The 15,546-nt window shown below is 39.0% G+C and overlaps 1 protein-coding gene across 15 annotated transcripts in view; it reads right to left on the bottom strand.

Annotated features, from left to right (window-relative positions):
• Unc79 (unc-79 homolog, NALCN channel complex subunit) overlaps positions 1–15,546 on the bottom strand; it is a 246,476-nt gene that overhangs the window by 113,662 nt on the left and 117,268 nt on the right. For 11 of the 15 annotated variants that reach the window (XM_008821707.1, XM_008821704.1, XM_008821706.1 and 8 more), the window contains 5 exons: positions 14,562–14,719; positions 10,312–10,493; positions 7,530–7,731; positions 6,768–6,947; positions 5,251–5,316 (listed from right to left, as the gene is read on the bottom strand). In XM_008821707.1, the coding sequence (XP_008819929.1) occupies positions 5,251–5,316; positions 6,768–6,947; positions 7,530–7,731; positions 10,312–10,493; positions 14,562–14,719 (788 nt within the window). The remainder of the gene's footprint in view (positions 1–5,250; positions 5,317–6,767; positions 6,948–7,529; positions 7,732–10,311; positions 10,494–14,561; positions 14,720–15,546) is intronic. The other 4 variants (XM_008821708.1, XM_008821701.1, XM_008821697.1 and 1 more) reach the window with 1 other exon arrangement.

Consider the following 15,546-nt stretch of genomic DNA (forward strand, 5'->3'; position numbering starts at 1 on the left):
CCATTTCGTTCTGTTCCAAGTCAAGTCTAGAAAACAAGTCACAAAGTTTCATCTTAACCATACCAAAACTCTTCTTCCTGTTTCAAGGGGCCACGTGCTTTAATTCCGAGCAAATCATATTTTCCTAATAATTAAGTATCATTTCATTTATGTCTTCCTTTCACTGCAAATTCATCTTTCAGAGATTTAATGGGAAGTTTGCTGTTCTTACTTTGCTTTCACTCAATAATCAGTAATGAGTGATCCTTGATAAACCATTAAATGGACTGAAAAAATAATTAGGCCATGAATCCCCTCACATAAAGTGAAAAAAATTCATTCCGATAAGTTACCATCCCACTGTTGGATGTCCACATCTGCATTTTGCTTATTATCTTTTGTTGAAATAGAGGAAGTTACAACTGGTGCACTCTTCTTAAAGAAAAGTTACCCAAATGAAAAGGTTACCTCTTAAAAATGAGCTATAGACAAGCTAAAATGTTATTTATTGATAAAAACAGTATTTCTGTTTTACTATTTTACTGTTAATATTTTATTATACATGAAACACAAAATTTCCATTTTAAAACTAAATACCTACAATACTTTTTCTAAAGCATGAGAATTAAAACACTAGTTTTCAATTCTAGTCTATGCAGTTCCTTTATCTGTCTTAATCCAGACTTATGTTAAGAGGTTTGACTTTATCATTTCTGTACATAAAAGTATAGACTTCATTGTAATCACTGAGGCAGAGCTATTTCTACCACGATTTAGTGTTGACTGGGTCTTCTAGAGCTTGTTCACAGAGTAAGGTAACTGACTGAAACTCCAAAATAGAATACAATGTCACAAATTCAAGATTATGTGAAACCAGGCAGGACCAGGATCTGCTTTTCCATGTTTATCTCCTGGGACTCCCCCTGGAATGCTTAGCATTCCCAGAAGCTGGACTAATGACAGGTCTCAGAAGAGCCAACTCCGGCCCACCTTTGTCTTTGCCCACAGTGATAACTTCACTTTACAGGGTGGTCCTTCACCACATTCCTTCATTTTATGCTATGAATCTACTCCCCATTCCTGTCACCTGTGCCAACCCTCCCCTCAGTGACTGGACATGGTACCTAAATTCTGTTGCTTTCCAATGATGAGAAAAGAGGAAGATGGGAGGCAGAAAGAAAGGGAGAGATTTTCCTTTAGCATTCCCCAATATCCATGCAGCAAATAATTATGCAAGGCAGAGCTTTTTATTTGTGCATTTGCTTTATTTCCCCTGTAAGAACATATACTCTTTGAAGGTATGTGCTATGTCTTATCCATTTTAGCATCCTTCACAGAATATAGGATGATGCTGGACATACAATAGACGCTTGTTATTGTTCATAAATTTCTAAGTGAATGGAATTAAAATGTCCCAGATCTCATCTTCTATATAAGAGAAAAATTGATGAGATACCAAACCAGCAACATTCCTCTGTATGAGCTGACTCACCAACCTTCCTGTCAAAGTACTGTTACAATTAGGCAGAGAAAGAAAAGACCTTTTCCATGAGCTTGCTCTGCATTTGGTCCAGAAAATCAATGGTCACACATTATATGTAAGGTTGCGTTTCATCCATAGTTCCAATTCTGCTGCCTCACTGGTCTGTCTAGTTCATTATGTCAACTTAAAGCTTTTCTCATAGCAGCTCTGTTGTGGTGCATACTGCCACAGAAGGGCTAGAAAGCCCTAGCCAGTGGCTAATCTCAGGGCTCATGTGTTCCTCCTCTCTGCCTTTGCCTCTTCCTAGCCTGCATCCTATCACTATGTGCTTACGCACTGTCCACCAATCCAGACATGGAAGAAGAGCCACCCATGGCTTCAAACCAGTAAACAGCTGTCTTCCCACTGCGTTCTATGGGAGCCCCCAAGGACTGCCACTTTCACTCTAGATGAGAGCTCACTGATGGTCATGCTGTATCTTCTTCACTTAACTATGAATGAGTTGAGAATACAAAATTTTCTCACGTAGCTTTGTATTCTTTATATTTCCTGATATATAGTGGGTGCACAAATGTTTGTTCATTGAAAGTTACCCCAAAAAGATTATTTCAAAGGTAATTTCCTACAAATAACTGTACAAGTGTTTATTGTACCCTAATAGGCAATAGGCATTTTGCTAGTTAGTGGAGTGAATTATAAATCACCTACAGGACAAAAGAGCTTAAAGAAAAGTTGTTTGAATTTCAGGCTAGGACACTAAAGAGGATGCAAGAACAGTAACTACAAGACAGTTTCACCAGTCTTAACTAGCATTGGGCACGTTTTCTTGTAGGTGCAAATGTGGGTAAAGAGAGCTCCAAATTTCTCTATAGGCTGGCGTAGAATTGGGAGTGTCCATGTCCTATGAGGACTGGGATAGCTCTAGACTGATCTAGGGAGGGTCTTTTGGTCCAGATACTTGTGTGTTTAAGCTACACTGTAGTAGGCCTGAATACTTAGGTCAGCTCTATAACCAGACTAGTATCTCATGTCCTACAAAGTAGAAATGTCCCCAAACCAATTTATCAAGAGGTACCTGTAGTGGAAATCAAACAAGCCAAGTCTTCTGTATGCAACTATCAGTCATGTCCCTAACTGATGTGACCTTAAGCAGGTTGCTAAGCAGAATTATATAATCCCCTAGTTTGTCAGTTTGCCTGCCTATACATAGAGTGGGAAGAAATATCCTACATATCCAAAGATGGCTGTAAAGTCAGAGCTAGGTGATTTGCATAAACGCTCTATAAAGAGGTACTCTACATATATGAAATATAATTATAAACCTAATGTTTATTCACTTATTCATTCCAAAGGATGAGGAACAAGATATAATTAAGCACTCTATGGTTCTTGGGGTTGGTACTGTTCATTCAGTATTGTGTTGCTACAACTTGTGAACTATATCAAACTAATCTTCAATAGCTGTTATAGATAAACAGAGGCAAAGACTCTCATAGGATTAGTGAAAACACACTTTACATATAATTGCACAAGTTTCAGACTAGCAGTTTCAGAGACCATTTCACATATAAGGGTGAAAAATGGTACCGAACTCCTGCGAGCATTGACCACACATGCTATATAAACAGAGAGCCCAGGGACTCCAGATCCAGGTCTGTCACCACAAACGTATGATACATGTCCCTTTGTGGGAAACTCAGTTTCTTCTGTAAAATAGGAGTATTAGTGCAACTCTAATGTGTCAACTATCACATTCCATGAATTTTATTTATGTGAACACAAAATTTGGTTTGATTCATATAATTTGGTCTGATGAATATAAATTACAGAGGAATGTAGCTTCCATAAGCCTTGTAGAATAACCTCTATAGAATATTGAATTTTTGTTTTATTTGCTGTTAGTCCTATGTATAGGCTAAGACTAGAAAAACATAAGTTGTAAATCCAGTGCCAAAAAGTTCAGCCTAAAGAGCAATTACAATTAAGTCTAACTGTATAATTAATAGCATCTGTTTTATTTCAGGCCTGATCAGTATGGCGTCTAACAGAGGAGCTCATTACTTAGAGCAGAAGTATGTTTGTTAAGCAGCAAGTGCTTTGGTTTCCATTTAAGTACTACATCTCGCACAATCTTATGATTACCCTGGTATGCCTTTGCTTCCAAGTTAAAGCAGTAAATAATAATTCAAAAAATGGAACAACAGTTCAAAACAGCCTTAAAAGCCAAGCCAACTGCTTCCAAATCTAGGCAAGTTTTCCTCATGAAGTGGTCTTATAAATTCTCTCTCCAGAAGTTTTATCTTCATGTTTAATTTAAACAATGCTGTTATCTGGCCTCTTTCCATCTGGTCTTTTTGGTGGGATAATTGGTCGCTTGAGGCTTTTCTTAACCTCAACAAACCTGTACACTTCCCTGCAGACACGTGAAGGGACTCCTTTGGTTGGATTGTTAAAATGAATAACAACAATAATTAAAGACCAGCTGTTCGAGGAAGCTTAGGACAAAAAAGACAAGCCCAAGGTAATGGGAAGAAAACATGAAGCTGCACGGAAACATTCTCCAGAAGGTCTCCCTGACGAGAAATGAGATAGGTCTCCCTGTCTGATGACACTGGACCAGAAGTTCTTACTCACTCGCTCTCTATCCACCCTCTACAGAAAAGACACGAGTGATGTATAGACCAAAGTAGAGGGACTCGGCCACGTGTTTGCACTGTCTTCTCATTTTCGAAAGAGAAAATAAACTTCTCCACCATCTGCCTTCATTCACTTTCTCTGGGACACTTTGATCTCTCCCTCTCCTGAATTCCTGTGTTTTAAGTGTCCTTTTTCTAATTCTCAGTGCTCATTATCTTCAAAGTCTCCTTATTTAAAAATTTCTTTCCCAGAATGTCAATACCATTCTGAAAAGTTTTAACTTAAAATTATCCTTAGGTAAAAATTCAAATATGCCATAGAATGACATGCAGGTGAGTTACTGAGATGGTTTTTGACAGATATGAGTTATTCAGAACCTTTACAGTCCTCTCAGTGAGCCATGGCACTTCCTGCACGCACAGCATTCAGTGTGTCATGTCCTTGCCATTGTCTGTTCAGCTCTTAGGATACTAATATGAGTTATTCAGAACCTTTACAGTCCTCTCAGTGAACCATGGCACTTCCTGCATGCATAGCATTCAGTGTGTCATGTCCTTGCCATTGTCTGTTCAGCTCTTAGGATACTTCATGATACGCTACAATGTATTAAGGAGCATTAAATGATAAGTTACATTGTCATGCTGAATATGATTCTATGGTTCTCCAAACAATGGAAATACTCCTCTGCCTGAGGAACAGAAATGCAGACTTGCAAAGAATCAAGAATGACTATGGTGAGCAGATGATGGTGGTTCAAATGCATAAACTTTTAAAATGCAGATGAAATGTATGTATGTTTTGCCTGAAGATTATACCTATGAGCACAGTATTTCTATATGTAACTACACATAGAAATATAAGTAATATAGTAGTGAGCATAATTCTAATCATCCCTGCTGTCTGGGGAGAGGTAGGTAATAAGATGCTTCTTACTGGACCAAAAGTTAATGGGAACAAAATCATCTAAGATGCAAAGGTGCAAGGTGCAAAGAATTGGCATGTGAGGGACTCAAACACTTGAGCATCAAAATTTGTGTGGAGCTCACAAATCCTGAGGTCACTCTGGTCCAGTGAGAGACACCAAATTCTTTACTGTGTCTACCTAGGGTAGAGACACTTGTGCATAGCCCTTCAACATCAGAAGTACCCACCTGGCGTCTGTTCAGGTGTCCCACCGAGAGCTGGAGCAGACTGCTCATGCCTGGTCAACCTCACAGCTTAAAAATCAACAACAACTCTATTTAAATAAGCATTAAAGACAACTTGAGCCTAGAAAATACACTCAGTGCTAACTGCATTGGATAGTAGAAGCAAATTTAGTTTTGTTATTTGTAATTAACATCACATAAAAGATCTTACTAAAAAAAATTTTTTGGTTGGTTTGATTTAGAGTCTCAAGAAGACCCTTTTAATTTTACTTCAATTCTTAACCATCAAATTTTTCATGTGAATTAATTAATAAGGAATAACAGTAAATAAAGTTAATACCCCAAACTGATCAGTTAGGTTATTAAAGAGCTGGGAAACTCATATAAAAATAACAGTTAATTTGATCTACAATTGGTTTCTAGGCTCTGACATGGCTTCTCTGGGGCTCATGCCTCTAAAAGTTATTTTTAACTGGCCACATATAATTATCTTTGCTTCCTGAAAAGCTAGGCCATTAATTACTTAAAAGGCTTTCTATTGACTCTTCCAAGGCCCAAAATACCACATTCTGATAGCTTGTCATAAAACAGAGAAAAATGTAACAAATAAAATAAATCATATGATTAAAAATGATTATGTTAAAGTTGTTTTCTAATAAATGCCAATGAAATGCAAGTCTTCCTACTTTGGATAGAATAAGAAGTGTGTTTTAGGTGTCAACTGATTGACTTCATAGACATTATTTAGGATTAAATCATTTAGTACTGTCTACGAGTTAGGAATGTATTTAAATACATTCATTCATACGGTGACTTAGTTATGCCTTTTTTATTCTTTGTCACTTATGTGCTTTATTAAACATTAGAGTTTATCTAGTCATTTGGTTATTCAAGGAAACTTTTATTCTTTAAATGTACAATATAAAGACCTTTATAAAATAAATATTTGTGGTCTTTTTATTTTAATTGGCAACAAAGTTTGTTTCCATTTGTAAGTTACCTGAAGTTAGGTACAAATTCAATTTCCCCTTGGCCTGTTTTTTCTCTTTCCAAAGCAACCATTACTATTGGTTTTTCTGAGGGTTTATGTGGCTTCTTCCAGCACACATGAAAAGACAATGCGTTCTGAATTTTAGCACTACCTCCTTAACTACATGGATCTTGTTGTCTATGTCCTGTTCAAAAAGCACTTGGTTTACAAGGCTGGTGTACGTACATCTGTATTCTAGGGCTCGGAAACAAATGCTTCTTTTAAGCTCCATGCCAAGCTTCAGTGGATTCACTGCCTCCTACATTTCAAAACTACTTCTAAATAAAGACTTTACTGCACTAGCAAACTAGAAAAGGCCACCCGTGACATTAACACCCCTGGAGTGGTTTTCTAGGAAATCTGAAAACTGAACCTGTTGAACAAGCTCAGTTTGCTAACTGTGCTGCTCTCTGTGAACACTCAGCAAGACAAGTCAGCTCCAGAAAGACATTAAACAGACGTAATGGAAGCATGAAAGAAGATACTCAACGAATTTTGGAAGTCAGGGTTTCGGGGAGGGACAGTGCCCTCTTGGATTCCGCAGGCCCTTTCACACTGTCCCTCAGGGACCTCACACTCTTCTGACGGTTTCTTGCAAAGCGAGCCCTCTTGATCTTCCACAGTGCCGCATCACTGAGGTTGGCAACATTGGTTCTCACAGCAGTGATGGCTTTGCAAAAGGAATTAAATATGTTATTCTTCTCCTTGGTGGGCCATATGTTTCAGCTAGTTCGAAACAATGCATCTGTGTATAGTTTCAACATGAAAAGACATCTTTCATGAGTGCATTAATGGTACACCTCCCTCTATAATGCATCTTACTTTAAAAGACCGTGACTGCTGTCTATCATGACTTTGCCTCTCCTTTTCCTACTTAATTCTTAAATTATCTAATTTTGTTATTTTTTCCTTATGTACTTAGAGCCATAAGAAACTGAAAAATAAGGAAATGAGTTTTTAAGGTACAAATGTATCTCAAAAAATTGTTCATAAGCATTACAAACATAACAATTGGGTAGTCACAAATGATTGTCACAGGTCCTCCAGAAAGAGAATTCAGATCTCAGAATGCCATACCATGCTTAAATCCATGAATTAGCATTATAAATAGTCAGTAAATATTTGATTAATTGAGTGCCTAGGTCAAGACATGCTTCTCCCTCTGGAAAACAATCTACAGGCCAAGGGTCTTCTGCTTACCTAGCAAGAACAATGGGAGCTACAGCTGTTTACAAGCCTTTTGTTTACTTACTTGTAGGAAAGGGAAATTCTTTGTTACAATCCAAATGTAGCTGAGCTTCCAAAGAAAGGGTCTCAAATCTATTGACAAAGAACTCCCAGCTCAAAGCAGGAATATCTTGCTTAAGAAAATGCAAGAGTAGAAGCTTGCTCAATATCGTGGGTCTGTCTTTAACCACGGTATCAAACTGAAAGTCAAGACAAAGACACAAACCCTGGAAAAGAAGGATCAGACATAAACATCTAAGGCACTTATAGGAAAATATACTAGGCAATCAATGAAATAAAGCAATGTCCTCAAGACAAAATTATGTAGTCAAAGTCTTTTTTGATAATAAGTATTTATAGAGGGGAAAATGCACAGGTTTCTCCTGATAACAGAATACCTCTTGAATTTTGATGCAAAAATGTGAATTAAATGTATGTTATTTGTTTTCTAATACATTAAGTAACAGCCACTTAATCCCAACACTTCATCTTTTTTTTAATATCTGTAGGTTTCATTAAGAAGCATACTTTCAAAGCTACACTTTATTTTATTTTTATTAATTGGGGGTTGCCCATGCATGCCACAGTACTTGCATGGAAATCAGAGGACAACTTTCGGGAGTTGTTTCTTTCCTCAACCATGGGTTCTGGGACTTTAACTTTGGTCATCAGACTTGGGTGGTAAGCACCTTTACCTGTGAGCCATCTTACTGGTCCTCTAAACTACATTTTAGAATACACAGAAAAATGGTCCTAAATTCCCTTTTGATTTTAAATTGTGTGCCTGTAAAAGAACAAAAAGTCTGGGGCTGGAGAGATGGCTCAGTGGTTAAGAGCTCCGACTGCTCTTGCAGAGGACCTGGGTTCGATTCCCAGCACCCACATGGCTGCTACAAACCGTCCTTAACGCCACTTCCCGGGAATCGGAAACCTCTTCTGACCTCTGTGGCATTACATGGGTGCACTCACATACATGCAGGCAATACACTCACACACATAAAATAAATATAATAAAATGTTAATTAATTAATTAATTTAAAAAGAACGAAAAGTCACCCTGCCTTCTTAAAATGTGAGCAGAAAACACATGGAAGAAAAAAAACATTTAAAAAGTGAAGTTGAAGCAGAAGGAATATGTTTCTCTAGCTAATAAGCCTTTCATTCCCTTCTTTTTGAACTGGTTCATCCTGTCATCCTATTTATTCACTTGACTGTCATTTAATAAGTGTCTCCTGTGTACCAGGCCCTGACCAAGGGTAGGACATCAACTGCCTGGTAAGATGACTGAGAACTATTCAGAAGACAACTAAGAATTTTACAGGCACAGTGTACCCAGGCTTCACAGCCCTACGCCTTTTCAGATCCTACACAGTTTTCTCTTGCTTCTTGGTCTTACAACAAAGGAAAACCTTTATATTGGATTGAGATGCTGCGGGGTGGGCATTGCCTTTATTATGAGTCAAACTGGAGTCTGTCCTGGGACTAACTGTGACTCTGAAAACATTACTTTATCATTCTAATCCTCAGCTCCTCTCTTATAAAAATGGGACCACACAAAAGGCTGAGGATTAAATGAGGTGATGCATAATGGGACAGTTATACATCCCGATAGCAAAGTACCTATTTGGCAAATGTTAATTCTTGACAGCGTCATTAGTTTTAATAAGAGCAACAAAATTAAACTTAGTACCCGTGTAGAAAAACAGTAGGGCTTTCATCTTGGTGAGTTCACTTTGTACCCTTCAGGAAGTCCTATTATCTCTGGAAAACCTGATTTCTCAATTACAGTAGAAAGGTGCCACGTAAGATACACACCCTCTCTATGACTCCTATTTCATGTCTCTTTGGTTTTAATTTATGACATTTCATTTTGATAGCTTATTTCTATTACCATGTCTTACTTTGATTTCTCTTAGCATTGTCTCTAGAAGCAGCTCCAGCCCAGGGGTCAACTAAATGGTATAAAATAAACCAAGCTACTTTGAGAATATACCACAACTAGGCATGGTGGAGCATACCTATAATCCCAGCACTTGGGAGGCTCTGGGAGTTCAAGGCCAGCCTTGTCTATATATCTAGTTCCAGGTCAGTCAAAGCTGCATAATGAGATCCTGTCTTGTACATGGACAAACACACACACACACACACACACACACACACACACAAAGTTATATAATAATTATATGCATCTGAAAATATCAGCATGTGGAAAACATTTTCAAATACTGAACAAATTAAGAACAAGTGTTCTTTCAGTAAGATATAGTTCTGGGATGTTTTTCCCATGGTGTGGGGAGAGTTTGGGATAAGATAGTGCTCTTTGTTTTATTTTCATTATAACTTAATAAATATGTATTTGGACACACAGATCTCTACTGATAGCATCAGCAATATCATGAATTTATGTAGAGTTACAGTCTGAATACCTGTGTCCACCCTACTAAAAATTCATCAGGCTGAAACTTAACCACCTACTTGATAGCTTTAGGAAGTGGGTCTTTGGGGAGAAGACGAGGTCATTGGGCAGATTCCTCATGAATAGGGTTCATGTCTTTAAACAAAGGCCCAGATACGGTTAAAGGCATTATCTGTGAACCAGAAAGAGGACCCTCGCCAGACAATGAATCTGAAAGCAGCTTGATCATGGACTTCCCAGACTTCAGAAGTACGCTACATAAGTTTCTATTGTTGTATAAGCTGCCCTGTTGTATTCTGATATAGCATGACTAAAAGACTAAGACATGTGACAAAAGCAGTGAGCTGGTGAAACTGACGATCTGCAGAGCAGATAACACAATCATCCTCACCTGCAATGCTGGCCTCTTTATGGTGTCAAGCAGGAGACCTGCCCTGGTGGCCACTGCCGGGTTGACATCCTCCACAGCTGTCAGAAAGCAGCAGAAGGCGTGTGCAAGGGAGTACTTCAGCAGGTGGTTTTTGGTCACTGAGTGAATATCCAAAAATCTACAAATTACAGCCACTTTTTCCACTGCAATATAAAATACAGAGGACAAAACGCATATATGTTTACACTGACACTTATTTTTATTGCATTTATCTTTCTCTCTCTCTCTCTCTCTCTCTCTCTCTCTCTCTCTCTCTCTCTCTGTGTGTGTGTGTGTGTGTGTATGGGCACATATGTGTCACAGCACACATGTGGAGGTCAAAAGACAATTTGTGGGAGTCAGTTCTCTCCTTCCACCATATGGTTCCTGGGGACTAAACTCAGATCATCAGGCTTGGCTACAAGCAACTTTACCCACTGAGCTATCTCACTAGCCCTATATTGAAGATTTTTAGAGTTCTTAAGAACTGAATCCCATAAGAAAAAGCCAACTCAAGGCTCCCACATAGCCATTTTAATGATCAAAAGGAAATTCTACTGGCCCTCCTGAGCTGGATTCCATCTGTGCAGCGGCTGTTTCTGCTCATGACCAGGCTGCCTTGGATTAGCTCTCACTTTTTCCTTCTTTCTCTTTAACTTTGAGCTACATTTTAAACTATTCAAATGCTTTTCTCTTCATTTCTGCAGCCATTCCACAGAAGTTCTGGATACCACAGAGGGAGAAGAGAGAGGCTCACCACGCCTGGCACTAGGTTCTGGGCCCCTACTATAGTCTTGAGTAGGTCACAATGTGAAATGACAGACCCACACAGATACTTGCTTGAGTTACAAAAGCCGTGTATTTCTTCCATGATAAAAATGTATTCTTATTCAGTAGATTTCAAATTATTCTGCAATTACGTATTAAGTTATTCCAGACATCCTTTGTTTATTGATTGATTGATTTACAGCATCTATATTATGTGAATAGGTGCACAAATGCCACAGTGCACACATGGAGGTCAGAGGACAACTTGTAGGAGTCAGTTTTCTACTTCTACCCTGTGGGTCCTGGGGACTGACGCGCGTTGTCAGGCTTCATGGCAGGCACCTTTACCCCAACACACCTGAGGACCTACTGACAAGCAATGGCAACTAAGAAGGTGATCTTTCTGCCCCTTCTTCCACAATGATCTCTGAACCCTGGGAGGCAGAAGTTTGATGTAAGTGTTCTATTCAGGGATAAGCGGTCTGAAGCCCGTTATTCTGCATGTTGGCCAGTTGTGGCTCTCTGTGTTAATTACCATCTGAGATATAAGGATGCTTCGCTACCACAGACCCTCAAACAATACTGGCCATTGCCCTGCTCTTAGTTACCCACCAGAACTTTATGCTAAAGACCCTATTGCTGAAAGTACTGCATATATGAACTGTAGGAGAAACAAGGATAAATCATCCTGTATTGACTTCAAATTGGGAGGCTCTTAAGAGTAGGAATCTTCTGCCTTCGTTTTATTGCTTTCATAGTGCCTAGTATCTGTGGTGTTTATTTAATAAATTCATGGATTTGTTTACTTTAAAAACATATTAAGCATATATACATGCTTAACTATCTTAGGCATTTGGGAAGAGATGGAAGAAAATGCACTCATAACTCTTGATTTCACAGTCAAGTGACTAGAAGAGCTCAGAGAGGTACAACTACAGCTGAAGCACAATATAAACTACTACTGATACTGATGACGAGTTACAGATAAAATTCCGTGAGAGATCACTTTCCACCAAAGGGACTTTCACAGTGGAACTCACTCAACGGTGGCTTCTGATGGTAGATCAAATGGAGGTAGCATGTAAGTATAGCCATGAAAGGAAGAGGATTTCAGTGGCGAGCACAGAATGGCCAAAGCATGGATGAAAGGAAGCAGGAAAAATGGGAAAAAGCAATGTTATGTGTAGGAAAAAGTCCAAGACTAAGCTGCAGACACGTTTGGGCTACAGGACGCCTTGCGTGTCGGTTTAAATCTGAACTTTACTTTCATTAGCCTATGATGTCTAGAAAAGGCAATGTCCCCTTGTTATGGGATAGCTCCTTTAAATATCTTTTTATGATCTCTATGTATATACTTTAAGACACTTTTATAATGGCACTGAAAACCTATTTTTTTTAGTTGAAAAACAACATAATTATAGGTGAGAGGTCATTTATTTGATCAAGGGCACCCAGTGACTACACCATTGAAGAACAGTTGCTCTTGTTGAAATAATAACCTCCCAGTCGTGCTCATGCAAGCAACCCTAATTAAACACAGTGGGTCACAATAAGAAAGACATAAAAGTAGGAGGGGACTTGTTTAGAAGAAGAAGGAGCTCAGATGGAGGGGGATAAGGGAGGATAATGGGGGTGAGATATAATCAAAGTGTGTTATATACATGTACAAAATTGTGAAGAATAAATATAAAAACAGAAAAAAAGAAAAGCAACATAATCAAAGTTATAATTCAGATAAGTTTTAACCTAACAACAACCTAATACTTAACCTGGATAAGAGAATAGTCTGCCTTACATAAATACAACATCCTCTATAGAACATTGCACATACTCTGTAGACTTTTCCTAGAAATGAATACTCTATAGTATCTAATTCCTCACAATTATACTCTCATATAAATAAACTGGCCCTTGGGATTCATGTAGGCATCAGCAAGAGATCTTTGGAGTGGTCAGATAGCAGGAATCTGACAACTAAGGTATAACCATTAACACATCTGATAAAAACTTCTATTTCTGAGCAAAACTTTATAAATCACTTTTTATAACTTTTATTGAATTTGTTCTTTAACAATTTCATACTGTATAAAGTGCACTCTGATTACTAGACCCCACCCTGGCTCTCTCTAATCTCCCTCCCACCCCTATCACCATCCTTCTTCCCTACAGGTCTCTTTCTACCATCACATCTTTGTTCATTTGCTTGAGACCCACTGATTGTGTGATGGTGGGTTTGGAGCTGTCCATTGGAACCCGGTGGGTTCCTCAGTGAGCACACAATTGAGGAAGTACAAAGTAACACGTTTCCACATTGTGTTGGGCTTTCCAGACACTAACAAGCATGGAAATGCTCTGATGAGCTATACTCTGTTATGCCAGGTCTGCTTGCTGCCCTGAAAATGGAAGTACTAGCAGACTGGGGTGACAGAGAGTGAGCAGATCCGAGGCTAAGAGCACACCCTGATTCTTCCCTTACCACCTCACTTTGAGAGCTTGCTGTGGTGGCCTGAATGAGAACGTCCCCCATAGGCTCCAAGTATTTGGACATTTTGTCCCCAGTTGGTGATGATGCTTTCGGGGGGAGGGTTTTAGGAGGTGAGGCTTTGCTGGAGGAAGTACAGCACATCACTGGGGGTAGGCTTTGAGAGTTCTTAAGTCTTGCCAGATTTCTAATCTCTCTCTGCTTCCTGTGCCTGCTTGAAGATGTGATCCCTCAGCTTTTTGCTCTGGCCACCTCTACCACCATGCCTTCCACACCAATATGGACTCTAATCCCTCTGGAATCATAAGCCAAATAAACTCTTCCTTCTAAAAGTTGCCTTGGTCGTGGAATTTTTTTACAGCAACAGAGAAGTAACTAATGCACTTGTCATTCTGTACACTAGGAAATTAAACCATCACTGCACCAGACCTGGTCCCTGATGCCTCTGCTGTGAGGGTATACAGTACAGCAGCTATCCTCAAGCTTCATGGATTACCTGGAGAATGTGTTTTAAAAATAAAGATTCCTGTCCTCACCACTCCCCCTGAGATTCTGAATCAGTGGATCTAGGGTGGGTCAATTATCTGCCCTCTTAACAAATATCCCAGCAACTCTGATGCCAGTCAACCTAATAGATTGCCCATGTTATTTATAACTCGAGCTGGTACTCAGTTGGGAGTAAACAACAGTTCAGTTAATAATTATATGTAACTAACAGGTATAATTACATATAAACAAATATGGAGAGGAGAGGATTACCCTATCTTAGGACCACACTGCAAAATACTATTATCAAACAAGCGGAGCAAAGTAGAACCAGAAAAGAACACCATCAAGCAGGAACATGCCCTTTAAATGGACAAGAGGAAAAATGTCTTCCAGACCTGCCTTATCTATAACGAACCTCTGCTGGTCAAATATTAAAACTAGGTATCTGGTTTACCTTGTGACTCGGGGAAATTTTTAGCTAATATAGAAGTACCTGCTTCAAACCTCATCTTCCAGTCTTTGCTGTTGAAATTGCCATTTATGATTGTCCAGAAGATGTCAGCACCATGAGGAAGTGACAGAGCATGAAGGAGGAGAGGAACTGCCAGCGAAGACAGCTGAGAGAACTCGGACTTGACGACTCGCCACAGGCTGGGGAGGCAAGGAGAAGCAAAGCCATTAGAGTCATCAAACCCTTCTCAGAAAGATCCTGTTAACCTACGGTAGGTGTAGGGAGTCGACAGCCAAAAGGGATGCTCTGGTGAAGGTACATTCATCCACAAGACTATAATCCTCTGACAAACATTTGTGTTTCAATCTCTTAATATTTTTTGGAAAAAAAAATCCTTTTCTGTAACAATACAGAAAACACATTATCTTTTAACATGAAATTTTAAAATTCTATCTTTAAATGTAGCTATATAAATGAATTAAATAAAAACTAAAATTGATAACTGCTATATTAAGATGATGTTGTGATAAGTGGTTTTAGAAATTTTTTTCTTATACTGAATATCTGGAAAGGATCATTGATATCTGAGTGCCCAGCAGTTGTTTCCCCTTTTAATGGCAAAGAAATACCCTTGGTCTACTAATAACAGCCTCTCCAAACACTGACAGGATTGTCAATCAAGGTCCCCTATTTTCCTATCATAAGGGTAAACATAAAACATATGTTGATCGAAGTACTTCACTGTCCTGAACAGGATGATTAACCTATATGTGATCCAAGCAGAAGGATGTGAGAATCCTTTTTTCGGGCCACTGTATGGACTCTGGGAGACAGAGGGTCTCTCCTTCAGAGACCTCACAGTAGAAGGACAGTGTCAATCAAGAATTGCCAGGGATCTCCTTCCCACCTCTCAGGGTCAACCTACCTGGGAAGAAGCCAATGCTTAGTTTGATCTATCAAGCCAAAATGGAACTGGGCTAAGTGATGGAAAGATGAGAGAAACCGGAGACGGGAAAGGGAAAGAAAG

This window comes from Nannospalax galili, unplaced genomic scaffold (genome assembly GCF_000622305.1).
Source record: "Nannospalax galili isolate Female #2095 unplaced genomic scaffold, S.galili_v1.0 scaffold107, whole genome shotgun sequence".
NCBI classification, from domain to species: domain Eukaryota; kingdom Metazoa; phylum Chordata; class Mammalia; order Rodentia; family Spalacidae; genus Nannospalax; species Nannospalax galili.